We start from the raw sequence: 22,090 nt of genomic DNA, 5'->3' as shown, positions 1-22,090 counted from the left end.
CAGATTTTTGTGGTAAGGCAGATTTATGAGAAGGTTTAGGCAAAAGATAAGGATGTTTTTTTGGCCCTTTATTGATCTGAGGAAGGCTTGACTGGGTAGACAGGAAGACAATGTGAGAAGTACTGCAGATCTATGGTATTGGGGGAAAGTTGTTATGGGCAGTCAAGAGTTTTAAGGAGAGTAGTAGAGCTTGTGTTAGGATTAGAAATGGAGTAAGTGAATGGTTTGAGGTAAAGGTGGGACTTCGTCAGGGATGTGTTATGTCGCCCTGGCTATTCAATCATTACATGGATGGGATGGTGCAAGAGGTGAATGCAAGGGTAGTGGGTCAGGGGTTGGAGATGATTAAAGAAAATGGAGAAAAGTGGGAGGTGAGCCAGTTGTTGTTTGCTGACAACACTGTGCTTGTAGCAGGATCAGAGGAGGGATTGAGGAAGTTAGTGACAGTTTGAGGTGTGTGAAAGAAGGAAGCTGAAGATAAATGTGGGCAAAAGTAAGGTGATGAGATGTACAAGGGGAGAGAGTGACAGCAGGCTGGAAGTGAGTATTAAGGGTGAAAGACTGGAGGAAGTGGATAGTTTTAGATACTTGGGTGCGAATGTGGCAGGAAAGGGAGGAGTGGGGGTGGAGGTAGAATGTAGATTGAAAGAAGCGAGTAAATGCTTTGGTGGATTAAAAAGTGTAATGAGAAATAGACATCTGGGAATGGATGCTAAGAGGAGGTTATATGAAGGAGTGATTATGCCAACAGCACTGTACGGGGCAGAAACATGGAACATGAGAGAGGAAGAAAAAGGAGTTTGAATGTGTTTGAGATGAAATGTCTGAGAAGTATGATAGGGTTACTAGGCTAGATAGAGTGAGAAATGAGGAGGTGAGGAGGAGAACAGGGGAGGAAAGGGAGTTGTTGTTGTTGTCGTTTCCTAGACTGTCTGAGCAGTCTCGTCTCCCCAAGGAATGCCACAGCCGAAACTGGGTTTTCCCACAAATCCTTTATAGAGTGTATGTTGTGTTGTTTGCGTGCATGATTGTGTATAATGCAGTCTTCCATTATGTGTTGTATGGTATGGGGTTAAGTGTTACATCCTGGGCAGCTGTTCACAATGCAGTCATCCAGCCTCTTCTGGTAGCTTAGTAGTGCTGGGTGGTGGCCGCACCGCAGTCTGGCCAGGTGGACTCTGTCCTTACATGGGTGAGAGGATTCAGAAGGGTGATATCAGGGGGTCTGGCATGCAGTAGTGTGTTGTCTTTCAGTGTGTTAATGGAGCAGTGAGTGATATGATTATGAATATGTTTCCAGAGGCTGGTATTTGGTGGTTGTGGAGGAAGAGAAGAGAGTATCTGTGTGTGATACAGGTCTTTGGGTGTTGTTTTAATGTTTCTTGGTGTGTGTGGGTGTTCTGCTATGTAGTGTAGCGGGTGTGATGTGTTTGTGGTGGCTGCAGCAAGTGTTTGTGTGCCTCTCATGTTGAGGTGGTCCTTGACTTTGAGGACTTTTGTTTCATGGTGTAAATGGTCTGTAAGTGTTGTATTTGTGCAGCCTGTAATTGTTTTTAGGGCTTTGTTTTGTATGATTTGAAGGGTGTTGTGGTGTGTCTCACTGAGATTAGGAGCCCATGCAGGACTCGCATAATTCATCACTGAGCGTATGCATTGTTTGTATATTGTTGTATTAGTTTCTTTGTTTTGTCCAAATGTTGTTCCAGTGATTGACTTAAGTGCGTTAAGTCTAGGTGTGCATTTGTTTTTTATGTTTGTGATGTGTTGTTTGAAAGACATGGATGTATCGTATGTTACACCAAGAATTTTCGGTGTGTTTGTGTGTGGTATTAGAGTGTTGTTGATGTAGATATGAGGTATGTATTTGTGTTCTTTTGTCCAGTTGGTGAGAAGTGTTGCTGTAGATTTGGTTGGAGCTATTTTGAATCTGTTTGTGATGAACCATGTGTTGAGTGTAGCAAGGTATGGCTGGATTATTTCTGTATCTGGAAAGGGAGTTGGGATATAGGGTTGATGAAAGAGTATTAGGATGGTTTGGACACATGGAAAGAATGAGTGAAGAAAGATTAGTAAAAGAAGTGTGGAAGGCAGAGGTGGAAGGAGTGAATATGAGGGGGTGTCCTAGGATGAGATGGATGGATGGGGTGAAAGGGGCATTACAAAAGAGAAGAACGTCTGTGGAGGAAGGACGGGAGAGGACAGAAGATAGCGGTTATGGAGAGGGGTTGTGTATAGATGATGCTATGATGCATGAGGGGGAGTGGGTGGGGGATAGGGGGTGAGGAAGTATGTATGAGAAAAATTTGACATAGCCCGAAGAGATTTCTTCCCGTCTTCTCCTTTTTTGCGGCCTTGCGACACTGCTTCTGACCCAGGGCAGTGGACAGGATACAGGGATGACCTGTCATCCAGGAGGTGCCAAGATAGGAAGGAGAGAGGAGGGTGGAGGGGAGTGGAATATATAGGAAATGGAATGGGTGGAAGTGGTTTCTATGCCTTTTTCTTTTTGGCTACCCCCCATGTAGGGAGAAAAAGCCTTTGGTATATGTATGTATGTATTAGAACCTCTGTTAGGATTGGACATGGATAGAGTGAGTGATCTGAGGTATATTTGGGGCTGCAGTGGGGCTGTGCCATGTTGCCATGTCTATTTAATGTGTACATAGAACGGGAGGTTCAGTAGGTAAATATGAGGGTGGTGAGCAAGGGATTGGAGATGGTTTGAGATAGTGGAGAGAAGTGTGAGGTGAGCCAGTTGTTGTTTGTGGATGACACTGCACTTGTGGCAGGGTCAGAGGAAGGATTGAGGCAGTTAGTGAAAGAGTTTGGGGAGGTATCCAATAAGTGAAAATTGATGGTAAATGTGGGTAAAAGTAAGGTGATGAGATGTACATGGGGAGAGGCTGGCAGAGAGTTGGAATTTAGTCTTGAAGGAGAAAGGCTGGAGCAAGTGTTTTATGGATGTTGGTCTGCTTCAGACACTTCTTTTGTTTCTAATTGAGCTTGGAAGCTATTTTTTTTTTTACTGAAAGTCATGCTCATCATTGTAGTTATTATGACCAAGTTTCATTCAAGTTTGTTAATAGATACTGTACTTGCACATCAAAAACATTATTCTATTGAGCAAAAATAATTAATATTCAAATTTCTCCTAATCCCTAACTATTTGGACTTATGCTTTGTCATGTTTTTTAAAGAAAGTATTAGGCATGGTTATAATTTCCAACATATCAAACATGTGTAGGTTCAATGTTTATTTTTTGCTCTACTGATATATTTACCCACACGGATTTTTTTTTACTGTTTATAACTTAAATCCTTCTAGAAATTTCAATGTTCAACACTTCATAATAAATTAAGTTCAAAATGTCGAACAAAGTATCACCTTTCAAAAAAATCATCCAAATAAATAAAAAATTGTCACTATGGTAGTACTTTGAATGACATTATTCTAGAACAACAACAAAAACAAGATTGAGAAAATGGACTTCAAAATTTACTTTCAGGTTTCTTACATTCCAGACATCAATTTAATGGGTGTGATTGGTGAAATATGCAGACAAATTATATGATAATTGATTATTCATGTAAATCAAGGAATTCAAAGTGTTTCTAAAGGTATAGATTGGTATCCCTCTACTGGTAAAGGGGCTACCAATTTCTCTCCTTTTCACACTTCCTCTCTTATTTATGCCTGATTTTCTCCCCTTCTCTGCTGCAGCCCTCTTCCGTTTTGATGGTCTTGGCAAGGAAAAGGCAAAGGATGGGGGTGAGTGGAGGATGACTGTGTGCAGATGATGCTTTGATGCAGCCTGAAAGGAATTCTCCCCATCTTCTCCACTTTCTGCATGTGGAGATGAGGAGGGAGGGCTGCCATGTAAGTGATGTGGCCCTGCTGTGGATGTGCTGTGTCTTACTGCATTGCTTCTGACTCGAGCAGTAGGCAGGAGACAGGAATGACCCTTCTTCCACGAGAGTCAAAGATAAGAGGGAAACATGCAGAGCTGGGTGCATTCCTTGGTGCATTTTGTTTTAGTTTGGCCATGGTTAGCGCTCTCAAACTATCAAAGCTTAAGAGACAGGTTCATACCGAAACAAAAGTCTGGTAGGACATATACTATACCAAAGAAAAATTTCGTAGGTCACATACCATACCGGCACCTATGTTGCTTTAATAGTTTGGGAGTGCTAACCATGGCCAAACTAAAGCGAAATGCACCAAGGAACACGCCCAGCTCTTGAAACACGGGTGGTGGGTGGGCCTGGGTGCATGTCTTAACTTGGTTACCTCCTTTATAACTGAGAAGAAGCCCTTGGTATATAGACAGATAGATTATTCTAAGGTGAATTTTTCTCTATATGCCTCACCACCATGATACTATCCCGTTGTCACTGCACACACTATTCTGTTATTTTTCATGATGACTAAAAGTACTTTATCACCATATTTTCATCAATAACTTAACAATAGTAGAATATTTCTAACATGAGTGATTTATGGGTTCACCCGATGGCTGTAACCTGTTACCTTGGAGCTATGGGTCTCCTGCAAGACTTGGAATGATGGATTGACTATTAACTTTACTAGAGATGCACTATACTTTACCTTTCTAAATTTTGGAGGTTCATTACTGTCTTTCTGTGACAATACAGTTGCACAGTTTTCTTCTTTTTGCTCTGGCTCCTCTGATGAGATTATTTCCTTTTCGGCTATTACAAGAACAAAGATTCAAACAGTTAAGGTATATCAGTTATCATATGAAACATAACATAATCACATCAAGTTATTTCATTACTATTTCTGTATCTGTAGACATGCATACCATCATGCTTTTCAACTATTTAAAATATTTCCTTTTTGGCTATAACATGAACAAAGATTCAAACTGTTAAGGTAATCAGTTATCATATGAAACATAACATAATCACATCACGTTATTTCATTACTATTTCTGTATCTGTAGACATGCATACCATCATGCTTTTCAACCGCAGCATTTAAATCTTTATTCTCTTCTTTAACTTTGTCTCCTCTCACTGGCAGATTTTCGGTTCCAATGAATGACAAAACTTCAAGGTCTTCTTGGGTGAAGTTCATGAAGTCAATAGCTTCTCTGAAAATCATAATCATACACATAATGGAGATACAATTTTTTTTTCAATATGATTAGTCATTACTTGCAAAATATGATGGCTATGCATGAGAGAAGGAAATCTTCACCCCTTTCACTCTCCTTACACACATCTTTTTCACTCCTTCCTACTTAAACCATGTGAAGACTGCACTTCTTGAATTTCCTAACAATATTGCTAGTTCATCATCAGTGCACCCTGCTCATGGAGTAGGTAGCTGCCTTACTGAATACATTCTTCTCCAGCTCTCTGTCACTCGCACACATTTTCACTTGCTCAACATCCTGACCGCAAGCTCTTATGGCTTCATTCACGCCATCCACCTCTTCCTTGGTCTATCCACATCACAAAACTAAGAGAAATCACCAAATTCCCTACCCTATCAAACCTCTGCAAACCACTGGAAATCCCTCCCAAGGAAAACAGGAATCACTCAAGTAAGACTGCATTGAGGTATTCACAAAAGCTTTTGATACAATACCAACACAGAATAGGCCTGGTCAGGAAACAAACTACCCAAGATACAACCATCGCACCCGACACCATACACCTTATCCTGAAGTCCCACTCTAACCATATTCAGAAAATACATACATATACCAAGGAGTTTCTCCCCCTTACAAAGGAGGTAGCCATAGTCAAAGGCATAAATCTACTCCCACCCATTTCATCCCCACATATTTCACTCCCATTCACCACACCTCTGTCCCTCTTTTCTTAGCTCAGAAAAAACACTGTATTTCCTCCTTGAGTGATTTGTGGGCTAATCTGGTGGCTGTTACTGGTTACCTGGGAGCTGTGGGTCTTCTGCAACTTAAGACAATGGAATGAAATAAATCTGAAATGCTTTTACTTCTCCAAAAACAAATGCAATCTAAGATTCAAAAACTGGATAATTTCTTCTGCAATGGTACTTCAAACAATACTTTATGCTTTTAATGAGGAAAAAATACATATATCAACTGATATAGATTAACAACAAATTCTCACCTTTGTGGACTGTTCCCATGGTACACCTGAACAAGGCTACCCTGCCCGCCAAGCCTCTGAAGGGTGGCAGCTGTGACCAATCCTTTGGATCCTGCTTCAAATATGGCATAATGCCCACCTACCATTACATTCACATGACACAACATTTGTGCTAATGAATCTATCCTCAAATTTCTGAAATGCAGTCATCTAATTTCTTTATAAGAAACATAAAAGAAAAAAATCTATATGCAATAAACAAAAATCTTTTTAATTCAATGAAAATATGGTACAGGTTAATACATAAAAAATATAACATCAATTATACTAACAATGTTTTAAGGGGATCCTGGTAATACATCTCTGCTAAAAGTCTTACAGATGGTTTATGAAGTATTACAATCTGATTGTATTTTAGCTGTTTCTTTGCCACATACTTTTCCTGAGAAAACTTTGTCTTTGCTTTAAACGTACTGCTGTTTTCTGTTAGTGTCTGAATGACCTGTAAAACAAGTACATTGCATAAGGTATCTGAAAGTGAAGATATCCATTTAAACCCTCATTAATTGCAATTCTATCTGAGGAGTGATACTCTAAAAGCTCTTCTGTTTGGATACTTTTTATGGATGCTGCTCTGGGCTTATGCAAATGGGATCTAGGACAACGGGCCACAGGAAACTGGTCGCAGCCCAACTGGCTGCCATGTGTATGTAGGACCTGACCTAACCTGCCAATAATACTTATTCTTTTTACCAATAATAATTTTACTAGCAACATAATTGTTAGTAGATTTTTGCATATGTATATTTTATAACTTCATTCCAATAAAGTACTTCATAAAGAAATTTAATAATTTTTTCTATCACAATTTAATCATTTTCTGCAAGAGGGGATGGAGAGGGGGGGTTGCCAAATTAATGAAGCAGCCTTGCTGTGGATGTGCTGTGTCTTGCGACACTGCTCCTGACCCAGGGCAGTGGACAAGATGCAGGGATGACCTGTCATCCAGGAGGTGCCAAGATAAGAGGGAGGGAAGAGGGTGGAGGGGAGTGGAGTATGTAGTGGATGATGGATGGGAGTGGTTTCTATGCCTTTTTCTTTTGGCTACCTCCCGTGTAAGGGGGAAAAAGCCTTTGGTATATGTATGTATGTAATAATAGTAATAATAATAATAATAATAATAATAATAATACATACATACATACATATACCAAGGCTTTTTCCCCCTTCCAAGGGAGGTAGCCACAAAAGGAAAGGCATAAAAACACTCCCACCCATTTCATCCCTAAAATACACTCCACACCCCTCCCACCCTTCCTCTCATCTGAGCACCTCCTGGATGACGGGTCATCCCTGAACCCTGCCCACCGCCCTGGGTCAGAAGCAGTGTCGCAAGACACAGTACATCCACAGCAAGGCCGCTTCATTTAATCGGCGACCCCCCCTCTCCGTCCCCCTTTGCATATAAGGAGAGGACGGGGAGAAATCCCTTCGGGCTGCGTCAAAATTTACTCACACATACTACCCCCCCCCCCACCCCCCCCGCCCATTCCTCCTCATGCAGTCACAACATCATCCATATACAACCATTCTCCAATAATAATAATAATAATAATAATAAAAAAAAGTTCCATATGGCGGCCAGTTTCCCGCAGCCAGTTGGGCTGTGACCAGTTGTCCCATTCCCAAGCCAATTGTTTTCATTCAGCTAGGGGGCAGATTTGTGAGAAATTGGGAGGATGATTGATTGAGAATGTATTCTCTATGCTAAATGAAATCATCTGAGATTAGCTAGAACAAACAAATTGAGTTTGATTTAACTGAAAAGGTTAACTTTGTTCTTTTGTTTGTTCAGCCACAAATAGCATTGTATCCTCTTTTGGTGATATTGTACCTCCTGTCCAGAAACACCAGATGAAACAAGTTCCTCAATGTCATCCTTTGTGAGCTTTTGTGAACGGCCATCATCAAGGAGTTCCCGGTTGTCTTCACCGCTCTCAGAGACTGAAATATATAGGTATACAGTAGTGCTAAACTTGCATGAATATCACATTTGGTGTATCACAGTTTGTGTATCAAAGAGAAACTGCTCCTTACCTAAATATGTTGTTCTAGCAAATTTATCAATTTTTTCCAAATCAAAAACTGATTTTTTGCTTGTGACCATCTTGAAGTAAGAACCATAACAGCAACCTTCAGCACCTTTGAAGGCAATAGTAAACTGATTCTTCCCACGTTTACCAAAGGTCATAGTTCTAAAAAGAAAAGGACAAAGAATACACACTGCTAACATGTAATTCTTATGACAGTTTATAAAAATACTTCCCTTTGTTGTCAATCTATAAGGAATTAAAGTGTAAGGAGGATATATATATATATATATATAGAGAGAGAGAGAGAGAGAGAGAGAGAGAGAGAGACAGAGAGAGAGAGAGAGAGAGAGAGGATGGGTTTGTTCTATGTCACAAGGAGGAGGGGAGCAGTCATCAGCTTTCCTTATGTAAAAAAAGAGGTGGGGGTTCATTAATCAAAGCTGAAAGATCTTGGGTCCAGTCTGTAGAAAAAGTGTCAACCCACTGAGGTTGTATTTCCACATAGAGATAAGGGTGTCCACAGATTTTGGTGGAGGGCACCATGGTGTTAGTTCTCTCTCGCATACACCTTGGAGGGTCCCTATGAGCAGGAGACTATTGTTGGTCCCAACAAGTACTAATTGTTTTACAAAAGATTACAAAGGAGGAGCATGCTGATAGGAGACCTTTTGGTCCATAACTAGGTCAGATGGAGAGGGAAAAAAAAAAAAAAAAAAAAAAAAAAAAAAAAAAATATATATATATATATATATATATATATATATATATATATATATATATATATATATATACACATATATATATATATATATATATATATATATATATATATATATATACACATATATATATATATATATATATATATATATATATATATATATATAACAAACAGGTAGATAGTACATAATAATAAATTGACAAATAATAAATGATAGTCGAGGAAATAATAATAAACAAATAGACAAATAATAACAAACAAATAAATAAACAATATAAAATAAAAGAATGGTACCTGTGACACATCTCCACTAATGGGAATTTTGACCAAACAAAATCCCCTTCAATTTTCAATCCACTCCTCAAATGAATGAAATAATCTGACACTACCCACAACAAAATATATAAAATATAATGAAGAAATCAACTGTATATGATATTGAGTGATCTGTCTAATACATAAAATAACCTCAAGCATATATGAAACACTTTAATATGAATATGTAAGAAAACATTTACTATCCATAGTTTAGAGTGGGAACAAGTGAGATTTAACACCATAACTTATATTCTCAAATGTACAATTGCAAAGGAATATGACTACCTGTTCATGAAGACCCGGCATGCCTTTAAAAAATTTCCTTTTTGAAGAATGACTGTGGAACCATCTTTGATTTCCATGATGATGGCAGTAATCTTCAAACTTTCTTGGAGTAAGTGTCCTTTAAAACAAAACACATATATATAAACAATAGCAAAATGACATATATATATATATATATATATATATATATATATATATATATATATATATATATATATATATATATATATATATATATATATATATATATATATATATATGGATGATGCTGTGATGGATGTGGGGGATGGAGTATATGTGAGAAATAAATTAATGCAGCCCGAAGGGATTTCTCCCCGTCTTATCCTTTACTGAATGAGGGGACAGAGAGGAGGGAAGGGTTATCACCGATTTAATTAAGCGGCCTTGCTGTGGATGTGTTGTGTCTTGCAACACTGCTTCTGACCCAGGGCAGTGGGCAAGATGCAGGGATGATCCATCATCCAGGAGGTGTCAAGACAGAGGGAAGAGGGTGGAAGGGAGTGGAGTATGTTGGGGATGGAATGGGTGGGAGTGGATTTTATGCCTTTGTTTTTTGGCTACCTCCCTTGTAAGGGGGAAAAAGCCTTTGGTATATGTATGTATGTATGTATATATATATATATATATATATACATACATACATAAATATATATGTATATATATATTTATGAATGGTAAGAATGGAAAGACACGATTGAGAACAAGAGACTTTATTCCTGACCGGTTTCGCCTTTGAAGGCCATTCTTACCATTCATAAACCTGTCATGATGTCACAATATATATATATATATATATATATATATATATATATACATATATATACATATATATATACTGTTTTGAATGGGAAGGGTGGTGAATGGGATTTGGGAGGTTGTATGCTATAGCCATTGCTTCTACCTTTGGGGACAATATTACACCAGAGGTTAAGGCACTAAGGTAGTAAAAAGGAGATTTAAAAAGGGTAAGAGAAAGGAGGAATAGGAGAGAGATTCATCTTCACTGGGGAATGTTATTCGACTGATTTGTAGGAGTGTCAATGATGTCCCTAAAACACTGACAGCATAAAAAATAAATATAAAAGGCATGCATGAAGGTATGTGGAGATGACAGAAAGGTTCTGGTGGGGACAGGGTGAAGACAGTGGTACACTGTCATAATGGATGTTTAATATACATTGGTGTGAGGCAGTCCCATAGCAATACAAAACAGACAGCTGTCCAAATCTTCTTCCCAGAAAGATCTGTGGGAGGATTTTAGGGGGTTGTTGTCAGCTGCTGTGGGGCTGAGGGATTTCTGCTCTGTGAAATTTGTGGCAACAATTCATGAATTTTATACATGCTGTGGAAAAGGGCAACACATATGAATAAACTAGCCTGACAGTAGCCTTAATAATAGTGTGGAACAAATTGGAACAAAAATAATTAATCAAATTACACCTAACCTCTTTGTTTCTAAAGGAGTCATACACACATCAATAAAAATATATGGTGGCAGCCAAAATATTATGTTAACTATTTGGTGATAGTAACTGTTGCCTGAGGTTTCACTGATTGGAAACTGCCACAGTGGCTGGCAACAGCACTCGGACCTTCCCATAAACTTCTGGGACAAAATTTTTGATTGTTTCTATGTCACCGACTAATACTAGAAGAATGAGACCATTCGCCAGCTGTCAGCTATGTGAAAAGATGGAAAAAACAATATAGAGTAAATTATGATAGTATTGCCATCTTTCGCAGAATTCAAATGATCTTTAATCAATGAAATCTACTGAGCAAAGGTCTATTAGCATATTATCATACACGGGAAAATATGAATTTTTTCAATTTTAAGTGCAATTATAATTTACCAAATAAATATGCCACAAAGTAGTGTTAAGGCATTTCTGGATCTGTGAAAATATGCCACCCAATCCTTCTAGTGGTAAATATAATATGCCATGTTAATGCCATCCATTATTCCTTTTGGTATGTGAATTATGAGCTTTTTGAGATTTTTCTAAGTTAAGTGTTAAGGTTAATGTCTTGGATTAAGATGGTTTTGGTATGTTTTTTGTGCAAGACAGTTGCAGAATGGGCGGCAGGGCGATGGTTCTTCCTGTCACCCACCCTGCAATCACCACTACTTACTACTAGGAAGCATCAGTCGATGGGATTGGATGATTGGACCCCAATGATTGGTCCTTGTTATTCAATATTTTATCAATAATAATCAACACTTCCATCTCTGGGAGCAATATCACATCGAAAATGTGGAGCCATAGATGGGTTGAGATTTTAGGAGGGTAGCAGAACAGAAGGATAGTAAAATGAATTTAATTTTGCCGAAGTTCAAGTTATTAGTGCTCTTTTTTGTGTGTGTGTTATTATTTAGAGTGGAGACCAGTCTCCAATTATAAAAGAATACTACGTCTAGTTTGTACGGATGTCACTGAATTATTGATTGCATATGATTTAAGCAATTAATACTCCATATGGGAAATAAAACTTGTAATCTCCGGTTCAGGTAGGCAGTAGGTCTAACGCGTTCTGAACGCACATGATAAATAATACAATATATTTATTAGTTTAAAATTTTGGAGTTCACAGTAAATATTACTTGTCAAATAGCTGCTGACGTGATAAAATACAAACAAAAATATTTCATTGGTGATAACCTCTTTTCCGTCTTCAAACTAGCTTATATAGTCAGTTCCGCTGGTCTACTGCAGCACACGGGCAGGAAAGTAAACAAATATTGAAATGTTGAGTTAAGGGACCTGAAATATAGAGACCAGACTGAACAATTTGCTTATATAGTTATTCATACTACATAGAACATGTTTTATATAATTAAATCAACTTTAACGAGAACTGATCAAATAAATGTAGCCACAGTGAGGGGCATTATAAGATATGTTAGAATTCTTTCTAAACAGGTCCCTTCCCCCCGACTTCTGAACAACCTACCTCTTCCAGGTATCTCGCATATCTATCATAATTTCCTCGCACGCTTTAGGTGTTACTTTCGTCGTGGATACTTGTCCATGGTTTAGAGGTTCTTACTTATTTCCTGTTTGGCTCTACATTGGCCCTCTGTCATCCCTGAGGTATTTTCCATTCGTGTGAACATACAATTAACACCCTAGTCTTGTCCCTCAGTTGGTTTTTGTATGTGTCTAGTTTCAGAATCCGTCAGAATCTGGAACTTTTATTGCATCTAGGTTCTACAACAGCTTACAAATTTCCTGCATTTCAACTTTTGTTTCTTATCGCATTTCTTGTCACTCCCTTCCCCTTCTCAAATGCAACTTTCTTGGTAAATATAGACTAGAAACTTTTATTCATTATTTCAGTTGACTATTTTGAGTCTTTTTTATATGCTATTATTGTTCAATTGTTTGTTCTCCACTTTCCCTATTCCATATTTTTTTCTCTGTACTTCCTCTTTCTTCAAAGAATTTTCTCAGTACCATAAAATTGGCTCTTCCAAAATCGCATCTGCCTCCCTTGAATGTGTGTGTGTGTGTATTACCTAGTTGTATTATACGGGAAGGGTCGAGCTATGCTTATAGTGACCCGTCATTGTATCTTTCAGCATCAAGTCTGTTCTTAAATTCTTGAATTCTTGAATAGTATTTGCACGCACTGTTGCCTCATCTAATTTATTCCAGATATCCACCACTCTGTGTGGGTCACCGTGTGTGTGTGCGCGTGTGTGTGTGTGTGTATTCACTTGGTCTTTGGATCACGTGTTGGACTCGTGATCAACAGCTATTTCCCTCCTGGAAGAGAGCTCAGAGCTCGTAGGTCCGATCTATGGGTAATGCTATGACCTTGCACACACACACACACCCAACTCCCTGCCCACGAGAGTCAGAGTAACGACCCGAAGCGCAGTGGTACCGAAATAATTTCGACCCTGGGCAGGATTCGAACCAGGAACTCCAGGCCACTTTCGTGGCAGTTCAGTGCTCTACCAACTGCGCCACCGAGTCGTGTGTGTGTGTGTGTGTGTGTGTGTGTATGTATATATGTGTGTATGGGGCGCCCCTACGGACTAGAGTCACATATCATTTTGTCTGTGATAGAGGAAAACTCTGTTCATAGAGAAATTATGACACTTCTATACTATGACTGTCCCTCCGTTATGCAGTCCCCCAACCCCTTGTTACTGTCCTGTACCATTTCTCTGAATATTCATTTCCTATTTTCGCCTACCCTGTGGTGGGGGAAAAGAATGCTACCACCAAGTCTTCCCACTTGAGTCGTAAGAGGCGACAAAAAACGGGACGGGGGATAGAATTAGGAGTCCTGCTACCTGTAACCCCAACGGGGACGTTCTTAAAAAAAGGTAAAGGCATAAGAGGGTCTAGGAGTTTTCCAACCAATACCTTAAGGTTTGGGTCTTTTAATGTGCGTGGATGTGGTACAAATGAGAGTAAAATGGAAGAGATATGCAGTATGTTTGTGAGAAGAAAGATGGATGTGCTGGCTTTGAGTGAAACTAAAATGAAAGGGAGGGGCGAGTGTGAGTTTGGGAATGTAGTTGGGAGGTTCTCAGGAGTGAAGAGGGGACGAGGGAGAGAAGGGGTGGCTATACTAGTAAGTGGAGATAGGTAAAAGTGTAGTGGAGTGGAAGGAGGTTTCTTCAAGGTTGATGTGGATGAAGGTGAAGCTGGGAAGGGAGATGTGTTTTTTTGTGAGTGCGTATGGGCCTGGTTGTGAGAAGAGTGCAGAGGAAAGGGAGGCTTTTTGGATAGATTTAAATGAGTGCATAGAGGGATTAGGGAGAAATGTCAATGTAGTTGTACTGGGAGACCTTAATGCTAGGGTAGGAAAAGAACCAATAGATGGAGTGATTGGGAAGTATGGAGTTCCAGGTAAAAATCGTAGTGGAAAATTGATGGTGGAGATGTGTCTTGAAAGAGAGTTGATGATAGCAAATACAGCGTTTAGGAGGAAAGTCCAGCATAAGTACATATGGGAGAGGGTGGTGAATGGAGGGGTGGTAGATAGAGCATTAATGGACTATATAATGGTGACCAAGAGTATGGTAGGAAGAGTTAAGGATGTACATGTTCTAAGGGGAGAGAGTGGGGGAATGTCAGATAGTTTTCTGGTGGAAGGTAAATTGAGAGTGGAGAATAGGTGGAGAAAGAGGAAAAGGGCAGAAGGTAGGGAGGTACTTAGAGTGAACTGCTTAAATGAGAAAGAAAAGGAGAAGGAGTATAAGAAGCTGAGAGAGGAGTGGGAGAGAGTGAAGGATAGAGTAGAACTAGGAGTGGAGGAGGAATGGGGATGGTTCAAGGAGGGAGTCATAAGGTATGCAAAGATAGTGTGTGGAACAAGGAGGGCGGGAGGAAATAGAAGGAAGGGTAGTGAATGGTGGGATGAGGAAGCGAAGAAGGATGTAGAAGAGAAGAAGCAGGCTTTCATAGATTGGCTACAAATTAGGATGAGGGAATCGTATGAGAGGTACAAAGTAAAGAGAAGGGAAGTTATGCTTAAGATAAAGGAAGCAGAGGGGATATCAGATGTGAAGTGGGGTAAGAGTATGACAGAAAATTTTGAAAGTAATAAAAAGATGTTTTGGAAAGAAATTAAAAAAGGAAGAGGAGGCAAATCAAGTAGAGATGAAAAGGTAAAAGGTGCAGATGGAGAGATGATAATGGAAGAGAAGGCAGTGAGAGGAAGGTGGGCAAAGTATTTTAGGGAGTTGCTAAATGTGAAGGAGAATAGGGAGGGAAAGGTAGTTGCAGTGGGAAGCGCTAAGAAAATGAGAGTGATGAGTGAGGAAAATGGAGGAGAAATAGGGAAATATGAAGTGAAAGCAGCTGTTAAGATGATGAGAGAAGGAAAGGCACCTGGGTTGGATGGATGCCATGCAGAATGTCTGATGAAAGGAGGTACAGTTATGGTGGACTGGCTGGTGATGTTATTTAATGTTTGTTTAAGAGAGGGTAGAGTGCCGGAGGACTGGAGGAGTGCCTGTATAGTTCCGCTTTACAAGGGGAAAGGGGACAAGTGTGAGTGTAGTAGTTTCAGAGGGATCAGCTTGCTGAGTGTAGTTGGGAAGGCTTATGGGAGGATCTTGATTGAGAGGATTAGGAGAGGAACAGAGGGAGTAATTGGTGAGGAACAGTGTGGTTTTAGGACAGGTAGGGGTTGTGTAGATCAGATTTTTGTGGTAAGACAGATATGTCAGAAAGCTATATGAAAAGGTAAGGATGGTTTTTGGGCTTTTATGGATTTGGAAAAGGCTTACGACAGGGTAGACAGGAAGGTACTGTGAGAGGTATTGCAGATATATGGGATAGGGGGAAAGCTGTTAAGAGCAGTGAAGAGTTTTTACGAGAGTAGTAGAGCTTGCGTTAGGATTAGAAATGGAGAGAGTGAATGGTTTGAGGTAAAGGTGGGACTTCGTCAGGGATGAGTTATATCGTCCTGTCTGTTCAATCTATACATGGGTGGGGGTGGTGCGAGAGGTGAATGCAAGGGTAGTGGGTCAGGGGTTGGAGATGATATTTAGAAAATGGAGAAAAGTGGGAGGTGAGCCAGTTGTTGTTTGCTGACGACACTGCGCTTGTAGCAGGATCAGAGGAGGGATTGAGGAAGTTAATGACAGAGTTTGAGAAGGTGTGTGAAAAAAGAAAGCTGAAGATAAATGTGGGCAAAAGTAAGGTGATGAGATGTACAAGGGGAGAGAGTGACAGCAGGCTGGAAGTGAGCATTAAGGGAGAGAGACTGGAGGAAGTGGATAGTTTTAGATACTTGGGTGCAAATGTGGCAGGAAAGGGAGGAGTGGGGGTGGAGGTAGAATGTAGATTGAGAGAAGCAAGTAAATGCCTTGGTGGATTAAAATATGTAATGAGAAATAGACATCTGGGAATGGATGATAAGAGGAGGTTATATGAAGGAGTGATTGTGCCGACAGCACTGTACGGGGCAGAAACATGGAACATAAGAGAGGAAGAGAGAAGGAGTTTGAATGTGTTTGAGATGAAATGTCTGAGAAGTATGATAGGGGTTACTAGGCTAGATAGAGTGAGAAATGAGGAGGTGAGGAGGAGAACAGGGGTGGAAAGGGAGCTGGGAGATAGGGTTGATGAAAGAGTATTAGGATGGTTTGGACACATGGAAAGAATGAGTGAAGAAAGATTAGTAAAAGAGGTATGGAAGGCAGAGGTGGAAGGAGTGAATATGAGGGGGCGTCCTAGGATGAGATGGATGGATGGGGTAAAAGGGGCATTACAAAAGAGAGGAATGTCTGTTGAGGAAGGACGGGAGAGGACAGAAGATAGGGGTGAATGGAGAATGGTTGTGTATGGATGATGCTGTGATGCATGAGGGGGAGTGGGTGGGGGATGGGGGGTGAGGAAGTATGTATGAGAAAAAAATTGACGCAGCCCGAAGGGATTTCTCCCCGTCTTCTCCTTTTTTGCATGAGGGGATGGAGAGGTGGGGTCACCAAATTAATGAAGTGGCCTTGCTGTGGATGTGCTGTGTCTTGCGGCACTGCTTTCTGACCCAGGGCAGTAGACGGGATGCAGGGATGACCCGTCATCCAGGTGGTACCAATATGAGAGGGAGGGAGGAGGGCGGAGGGGAGTGGAATATGTAGGGGATGGAATGGGTGGGAGTGGTTTCTATGCCTTTTTCTCTTTGGCTACCCCCCGTGTAAGAGGGAAAAAGCCTTTGATATATGAATGTATGTGTATATGTATTTATATATGTGTATATATGTGTATGTGTGTATATGTATGTATATTTATGTGTACATGTGCATATGTATGTATATATATGTGTATCTCTATATATGTATGTATATATGTACGTATATATGTGTGTACATACATGTGTATGTATATATGTGTATATATGTATGTATATATGTGTATCTATATATGTATATTTATGTACGTATATATGTGTGTAAATATATGTGTATGTGTGTTTTTGTATGTATATATGTGTGCATATATGTATATATATGTATGTGTGTATATGTGTGTATATATGTGTGTATATATATATGTCTGTGTGTTTACAAGGGCGGTGGAACCGGGGGGGGGGTCTGGGGGGTACTTGTCCCCCCCAAAAAAAATTCCAAATGCTAAAAATTTCCCTTTTCTCTAAGTGAGACGTTCCCTTATTTCTAAGTGAAAAGTACCATTTCTTTAAGTGAAAAGTGCCCCTTTACCTACGGTGGAACAAATTAATTGACCCTTAAATCACAACCGTGCACCACATGTGATATTATTCTATGCAGGCTCCACGGAATTGACAATTTCTCAAGGATGGGGGACTTCCATGCGAGGGCGACCAAAAGAGGACTCGATTCTTATTGTCAATATAATGTTAAGATCTCATTACTGCATTTACCTAGTTGTAATTTGCGGGAAGGGGAGCTACGCTCGTGGTGTCCCCGCCTTTATATCTCTGGTGTATGCACCAGATTACATGATTCTGACCCCCCCCCCCGAAAAATCTCCCTATCGTGGGAGAGGGACAACCTCTTGCAAAATACCCTTTTCAACATAATTGTGCCCCATTAGGCCTTTGCCCCCCCCCCCGAATAAAAATACGTTTCGCCGCCCTTGTGTGTGTATATATGTATGTATATATATATGAGTATAACTATATATGTATATGTAGATATAAAAAAATCTTTAAGTTTGTCACAGATTCCCCAACTAATTGTGTTATCAAGTCATTTGTGATTATTATACATGTTTAAAAGTAATTTTCTTTCCAGGAAACCCAAATCCATGGTGCCGATGCCAGGCGTGAGGAGACTTCCGAGCAGAAGAAGAAGCCAGACCTTGGGCAACAGATCCACCTGGCCTATATATTAATGATTTGCTTTTTAGCAGAGCACATTCTGCCGTTTCTTATTGCTGTGTGTGTGTGTGTGTGTGTGTGTGTGTGTGTGTGTGTGTGTGTGTGTGTGTGTGCGTGTGTGTGTGTATGTGTGTGTGTGCGTGCGTGCGTGTGTGTGTGTGTGTGTGTGTGTGTGTGTGTGTGTGTGTGTGTGTGTGTGTGTGTGTGTGTGTGTGTGTGTGTGTGTGTGTGTGTGTGTGTGTGTGTGTGTGTGTGTGTGTGTTTACCTAGTTGTATCTTACGGGAAGGGGAGCTACGCTCGTGGTGTCCCGTCTCTGTATCTCGCCATATCTAATTTGCTCTTAAATTCATGTATTGTTTTTGCACACACTATTGTTTCGTCTAGATCTCTTCTACAATTGTCCTTTTTGAGCTTCCTTCCATGTCCTCTTGTGTTTCTCTTATCCCAATTTAGTAAGTCTTCTCTATCAAGGACTTCTATATCTCTCATAATTCTGTAGATGGTCAACAAGTCACCTCTTTCTCTCCTTTGTTCCAGAGTCGATAATTCTAATTTTGACAATCTTTCTTATGACAATTTTGATATTGTTGGGGCCATCTTCGTAGTTGCTTTCTGGATTCTCTCAATCTTCTTTATATTCTTTTTAGTACTGGGTGACCATAGTGTCGCTGCATACTCCAATTTTGGCCTTATCAGTGTGACTAGTATTTTCTTTACCACTTCTTCATCCAAGTAAGTAAAAACCACTTTTATTGATCTTAGCAAGTTATAGGTTTCACCGACAATTTTGTTTATCTGTCAGGGGATATATCCTTTGTGTGTGTGTGTGTGTGTGTGTGTGTGTGTGTGTGTGTGTGTGTGTGTGTGTGTGTGTGTGTGTGTGTGTGTGTGTGTGTGTGTGTGTGTGTGTGTGTGTGTGTGTGTGTGTGTGTGTGTGTGTGTGTGTGTGTGTGTGTGTGTGTGTGTGTGTGTGTGTGTGTGTGTGTGTGTGTGTGTGTGTGTGTGTGTGTGTGTGTGTGCACGGATATCTATAGGCCGTCATACTTGCACACGAGTGCTATATTGCTTATGCAGTGCATAGAACCTTTAAGCTGAAATTAATCTAGTAATTTTTTTGAGTGAATGTCAGACAAATGCGTTCATAAAAAAAAACTTTACATAGTCAATCTCTAAAACACTAAACACTGTAGGAATGTATCGCTTGCAAAAATATGGAATTGTAGTTTTCATCATACTGATATGAAAACACCAATGCTATCCAAGCTATGGCCAGGATGGAGAAAAAATTGACAAAATCAAATTACTTCCGTAATTTAGTGTCTTTGCTGATTTGCCTCTGAACTCTCATGGCGGTAAATTAACCTTCTTTGCAAATGCAATCTAAGTTCATATTGCTTGGCAATACACGGAGAGGGTTGCAAAACGACAGAGAAGGGATGCAGATCTTCAGCAAAGCTTGATTGAGTTAACAGAGCTTAATTCGGGTTTAGGCGAGTTAATCAAAGGTTAGTTTGTCTGGGAAGGTCATAGCACATAAAGTCGAAGTTAATTTGTGTTTGTGAAGACATGCTGGGAAACTGGAGTGCTCTCCACACAAATAAAAAAAAACTGTCATATCTTGGCGAAATCATGGGATGACAGTGAATACAAGAATGGAGTGTTCATGATTACGACTAAATAAGCTGCTTAAAGTTCTAGATTCATCTATTCCTCTTTAATTTTCAGCTCAAAGACATACAAAATATTCTGGTCAATTTAAGTGGAAATATCCATCAGTTAGAATAAGATGCCAAATGTCGATCATAACTGTGGTTATAAGACACTTACGTTTTGAAGTGTTTGGATTACTTTGAAACTACTGTTGATGCTCTTGGAAGCGGATTGGATTCCTCTTGATTGCGATCAAGGGGGATAGTGTGAATGAATTAAGCAGAATTCTGTCAGTTTTGTAAAGCTGCAACAAGCTCCATTCATATCAGAATTCCATGGTTCTCTCTTCACCTCCCTCTCTCTATCTTTTTATCTTTCTCTCTTCTACCCCCTCTCTCTTTACCTTACTCTCTCTTTTCCCCACTCTCTCTTTCCCATTCCTCTATTTTCCTCACTCTCTCTTTGTTCCCAATTCCCTCACTCTTTTTCTCACTCTTCTACCCCACCTCTCTCTCTCTCTCTCTCTCTCTCTCTCTCTCTCTCTCTCTCTCTTTCTCTCTCTCTCTCTCTCTCTCTCTCTCTCTCTCTCTCTCTCTCTCTCTCTCTCTCTCTCTTTCTCTCTCTCTCTCTCTCTCTCTCCTTTTCGGTTCACAACAAAGTCGGATGCCCCAGAATAGAGATAAATGAAACAAACAAATAAACAGATGAATAACTAAATAAAATGTAAAAATAAATAAATACGTAAATAAATAAGGGCACTAATAAACAAATACATAAATAAATGAATGAATAAATAAACAATAACATATAGATAGATAGATAAATAAATGGATGAATAATAAAATAATTGAATAAATAAATCAAATAATATGGAATTAAATAGAATAAAAACGACTTTACAGTAGCTTGCTGTCTCTCTTTGCAGCTGCATTTCCAGCAAGTCCAAAAGGGATAAAATTATAAACACGATCTACGACTTCAAAACGCAATTACGTCATTACGAGAGGATTGGAATCTATATAACGACATGCGCCTGATGCTTTGCTTCACTCTTGTGCTATTCCATACTTTATACTCAAATGCTTATACAGGTCGAGATGCTGAGTCGCGCATATATTATAAATTCTGCCTACTTGTTACCTAATTTTCTTAATGATAATTTTATTTATATAAAGAAAATTATAGTGCAGCATGGTAAACCTTAGTCGAGGGAATTTGGACAGTATATCACACTTTTCTTCCACTGTCTCGACAGCGCAGTGGTACTGTTCGATTCACACCCAGGGCTGAAATAATTTTAACTTCGCTGCACTGCGAGCTAATACTCCAGCTCTCGTGGGCAAGGATTTGGGTGCGTGTGAGTGTAGTGGTCACTACATTACCCATAACTAGGATATACATAATTTCTGAGCTCTTCTCCGATACAGTAATAGCTGTCGATCACGTGTCTAGCACATGATCCAGGAGCGTGATGATGCAGCTCCCTCATTCATTTTTCTCTTTTTCTTTTCTGAATTTATTTGTTGTTCCTTCTGTATACTTTAGGTGTCCTGAAGATGTCTAAATAGACGAAATCGTTTGGTCTTCCATCTGTTTTATTTCAAGTGGTTATTCACACACACACACACACACACACACACACACACACACACACACACACACACACACACACACACACACACACACACACACACACACACACACACACACACACACACACACACACACACACACACACACACACACACACACACACTTTCAACGAATGGACGGCTTGAAGAACGTTCTGAAGAAAAGTGCAAATTGTGGATCCCAACGCAAAGAGAAGTGCCTTTTTGTATTTGCAGGGTGGGGGAAATTGCTCGTGGGGTAGTGGGAAAGTAAGGAAAGAGGAGAGGGGGAGGGATTGCTGGGGAAATGGAAGGTAATGAGGAGGTGGAGGAATTGGCCCTGACGGGCCGCCGAAAGGTAGACAAACGACCGCAAGACGAGCTGGATGATGACGACATGTCTAATAGGAATGTGAAGATTAGAGGTATAGATAGGAGCAATATAGTAGAAAGTGATGAGAAT

General features: G+C 39.9%; 1 protein-coding gene across 2 annotated transcripts in view; it reads right to left on the bottom strand.

Moving 5' to 3' along the window:
* Trmt6 (tRNA methyltransferase 6 non-catalytic subunit) overlaps positions 1 to 12,280 on the bottom strand; it is a 34,507-nt gene extending 22,227 nt beyond the window's left edge. The window contains exons 1-8 of one of the 2 annotated variants that reach the window (XM_076180318.1): positions 12,201 to 12,280; positions 9,520 to 9,637; positions 8,200 to 8,357; positions 7,997 to 8,106; positions 6,435 to 6,604; positions 6,124 to 6,297; positions 4,975 to 5,114; positions 4,607 to 4,710 (exon numbers count right to left, since the gene is read on the bottom strand). In XM_076180318.1, coding sequence (XP_076036433.1) covers positions 4,607 to 4,710; positions 4,975 to 5,114; positions 6,124 to 6,297; positions 6,435 to 6,604; positions 7,997 to 8,106; positions 8,200 to 8,357; positions 9,520 to 9,596 — 933 coding nt within the window. In that variant the 5' untranslated portion in view covers positions 9,597 to 9,637; positions 12,201 to 12,280. Of the gene's footprint in view, positions 1 to 4,606; positions 4,711 to 4,974; positions 5,115 to 6,123; positions 6,298 to 6,434; positions 6,605 to 7,996; positions 8,107 to 8,199; positions 8,358 to 9,519; positions 9,638 to 12,142 lie in introns of both variants that reach the window. The other variant, XM_076180319.1, reaches the window with a different exon arrangement.
* Between the last annotated feature and the right edge of the window lie 9,810 nt (positions 12,281 to 22,090).

This window comes from Oratosquilla oratoria, chromosome 44 (genome assembly GCF_046742065.1).
Source record: "Oratosquilla oratoria isolate Oo_2021 chromosome 44, ASM4674206v1, whole genome shotgun sequence".
Classification (NCBI taxonomy): Eukaryota; Metazoa; Arthropoda; class Malacostraca; order Stomatopoda; family Squillidae; genus Oratosquilla; species Oratosquilla oratoria.
This window is presented reverse-complemented; position numbering and strand designations above follow the sequence as displayed.